The following is a 2,768-nucleotide window of genomic DNA, read 5'->3' on the forward strand; positions in this document are numbered from 1 at the left end:
TGTCGCCTTCTGTATATTCTGTAATGCAAATAGTACATGTATTCGATGCATCATTTTCACCAAAACTTCTCGTTGGCAAGTTATTAATCTGTACATTGGTGGGTCCTCTAGTTAGGTGGTTGTCATTATAGGGGTAAAGTCGGGTTGCTTCAACACCTCCTTCAAACATCTGTGAGATACTTTCTGAATATTCATCAATGGAACTGGGTTGTAGCTGGAGATGGAAGTAGAGTGGTTACCACTAGAGCTCCCTGTTCCACTCCATGGAAGCTCACCATAAGCTGTTGTTCTCTGCCCTTACCTGGTTTGAATCAGAACAGATGTAGTTTGCCTTGATCCAGTATTGAAGATTGTAAGAGTGGAAAACCTGTGAGTACTCACATGGGTTCTCCCAGCTGCACGTTCAGAAAGTGTAAAGGTGCCTCTAAAACCTCCAGGTTCACTTTCATAAGTGACCTTGTTGTTTGGGATCTGAGACCTTGACCGAGTTCTGCTAGCTATGCTATCTCTCTGTCTTTCTTCTGCCAGCAGAACTCTTCTGACTTGAAGGTCTCTGGTTGGAGGTCATTGACCAGATCCTGCCGCTTCACCATTGGTATCTGTGTCTGAAGAGCTTGTCCCCTGAGCTGTAGAATTTCTTGACCCAGAAGCCACAAAACGACCTCTACCTAGCAACTCAGGTCCACTTATCTGGTGTCTCAAAGTCCCATGGTGAGGGGCTCTAGAACTTGCCTCGATCTCGTTTACCAAAGGCTGCTCAAAAGTCTGAGATGAGATGTTATGATGAGATCTTCGTGGAATTTCATCTGCTGGGTGCAGAGAAGACCTACTTCTTTCAGCTCTGGCTCTGGTTCTTCTTTGGGGTTCTGGTTTTGGGCTTCTTGCCCTTCTCCGACCTCTGGTGGATGGCACATCTCTTAATGCCTCAGCAGAATTGTGTTCTGACCTAGGTGTTCTGGCAGATGATCTCTCAGATGCTGAATTTTCCATTTGCCTGTGGATGCTGTGATCCATGTTTTCTGCACTAAGATGTGTAGCAGATGGTTCATTTTCATTCTCTGAGGTTTGGCTTCCATTATTACGGTGAACATTTGTCTCTAAACTGAATCTGAAATCACCACTGTTTGAATTAGTGTGGCTCACTGCCATCTGGGACTGATTTCCACTCTGACCACTTCTTGTTGTATTGCCAGTCTGTCTGACAGAGCTAAGCCAATCTATTATGGAGTCACCACTGGACTCGTCATCTGAAGAGTCTCCATTTTCTTCTGAGCTCCGTAGCGGTGGAGGCAGCCGATCTTTAATTTGCTGTAGTCTTCTGAACAGCTCTTCCTCAGTACTTTGACCTGGGGTACCTAGCAAATTCTTGTCTCTCAGAAGTCGATAGTCTTCTCCGCTCAGATTATTTACAAATCGATAGAAAGCTTCTTCCCGATCCAAGTGATCCACTTGCCTTCTGCGCTGTGGGGCAGATTGGTCATTTCCTTGATCGCTAGAATCGGAGTTTTCCATCTTGATGAACAAGTGGAGAATTAACTGTCTGTAATGACATAGTACTGAAATCCAGTCAACTGGAACTTTAGTTTTCTTCACTAGGCTTCAGTGGTCCTGCCAGGAGGGGACTGGCTGGGCCCTGCTGTCTCCGCGGCCCGCGAGGCTGCCTAAGCTCTGCTGCTTGCCTGCCTCCTCCTCTCTAGCCAGCCTCAGAATGCCTGGGAGAGACCCGCCACTAGCCCAGCGTCTGTCCATTTTGAGAAGTAGCTCCAGCAGCCATTATCTTCCCCATTGTTACCTAGCAGTGACAGAAATCCACTCAAGATAACTTTTCTTAAAGTCACCCCAAATTACCTATTGAATGTATTTCAGGTCACCTTTCTCAGCTACTCCACAGGACTCAAGAAGTTCTATTTAGAAAGCAGATGATTCAGCCAAAGTGTAACAGGTAGGCCTGGGGAAGAGGGACTGGTAGTCCTACTCGTAGGACAAACCCACTGTTCTTGTAAGGCTGGCATCACGCTGGGGAATTTAGTCGGATAGTGACTGCTTCGTGATAGGTTGGCATCACACAGGATGTTCATTGTGCCCTTCCCCAATCATGGTGGCTAGGTGCCATCATGAGAAGGAACCAAGGGGTCGACCTTCTCTACTCTGGTGTTATGAGAACAAGGATTACGTCAGGGAGACTAAAGACACCCTGCTACAGCCCTCGAGTGGGAGAGAGCTGTAGGCACTATTACAGAGAACAGGAAAGCAGATATGGACATGCTGATCCTTTCAGGTTGGCATCTGATTAGGGTGCTAAGGGGAATGGTGGTTTCTAGCCCAGCCCTCCATGTAAGTGTAAGGAACTGTTACTGTCACCTGAGGTCGGCAGGAAGTTTGACTTCTAGAGGTACCTTTCTGCCATGCACTTCACTACCGGCAGGATGAAAACAGAAACTCAGACCCATTGGAACGCTTGATTTCCACAGCCCCCTTCCTCCCACAGAGCGTTCACTGAGGGATGACTTATGGAAACACAGAGCCTGAGCCTCCTGCTCAGATCTCAGTCCTCTCTTTGTTCCTCTTCCCCACTCTTCAAAGTGTTCAGGGGCCTCTCATCAATTTGGTAAGTAGGCAGAGCCAGAAACATAAACTCTGGAGAAGGTTGAACATGGGAGCACCTGCATAGCCCTAAGGCTTGGAAAGCAGAGTGTGTGTAGTAGAGGCTGTAGCTATACAAAGAAGAGATGCTCCCAAAGAAGATGGGTATATGAAGGACTGACCCT

The 2,768-nt window shown here is 47.3% G+C and overlaps 1 protein-coding gene across 1 annotated transcript; it reads right to left on the minus strand.

Annotated features, from left to right (window-relative positions):
* Positions 1 to 297: 297 nt before the first annotated feature.
* LOC130868347 (E3 ubiquitin-protein ligase RLIM-like) lies at positions 298 to 1,512 on the minus strand. Its single transcript, XM_057760602.1, is given in 1 exon segment — positions 298 to 1,512. A coding segment is annotated over 1 exon segment (1,215 nt).
* Positions 1,513 to 2,768: the final 1,256 nt, after the last annotated feature.

The sequence above is a fragment of the Chionomys nivalis genome, chromosome X (assembly GCF_950005125.1).
Source record: "Chionomys nivalis chromosome X, mChiNiv1.1, whole genome shotgun sequence".
NCBI lineage: Eukaryota > Metazoa > Chordata > Mammalia > Rodentia > Cricetidae > Chionomys > Chionomys nivalis.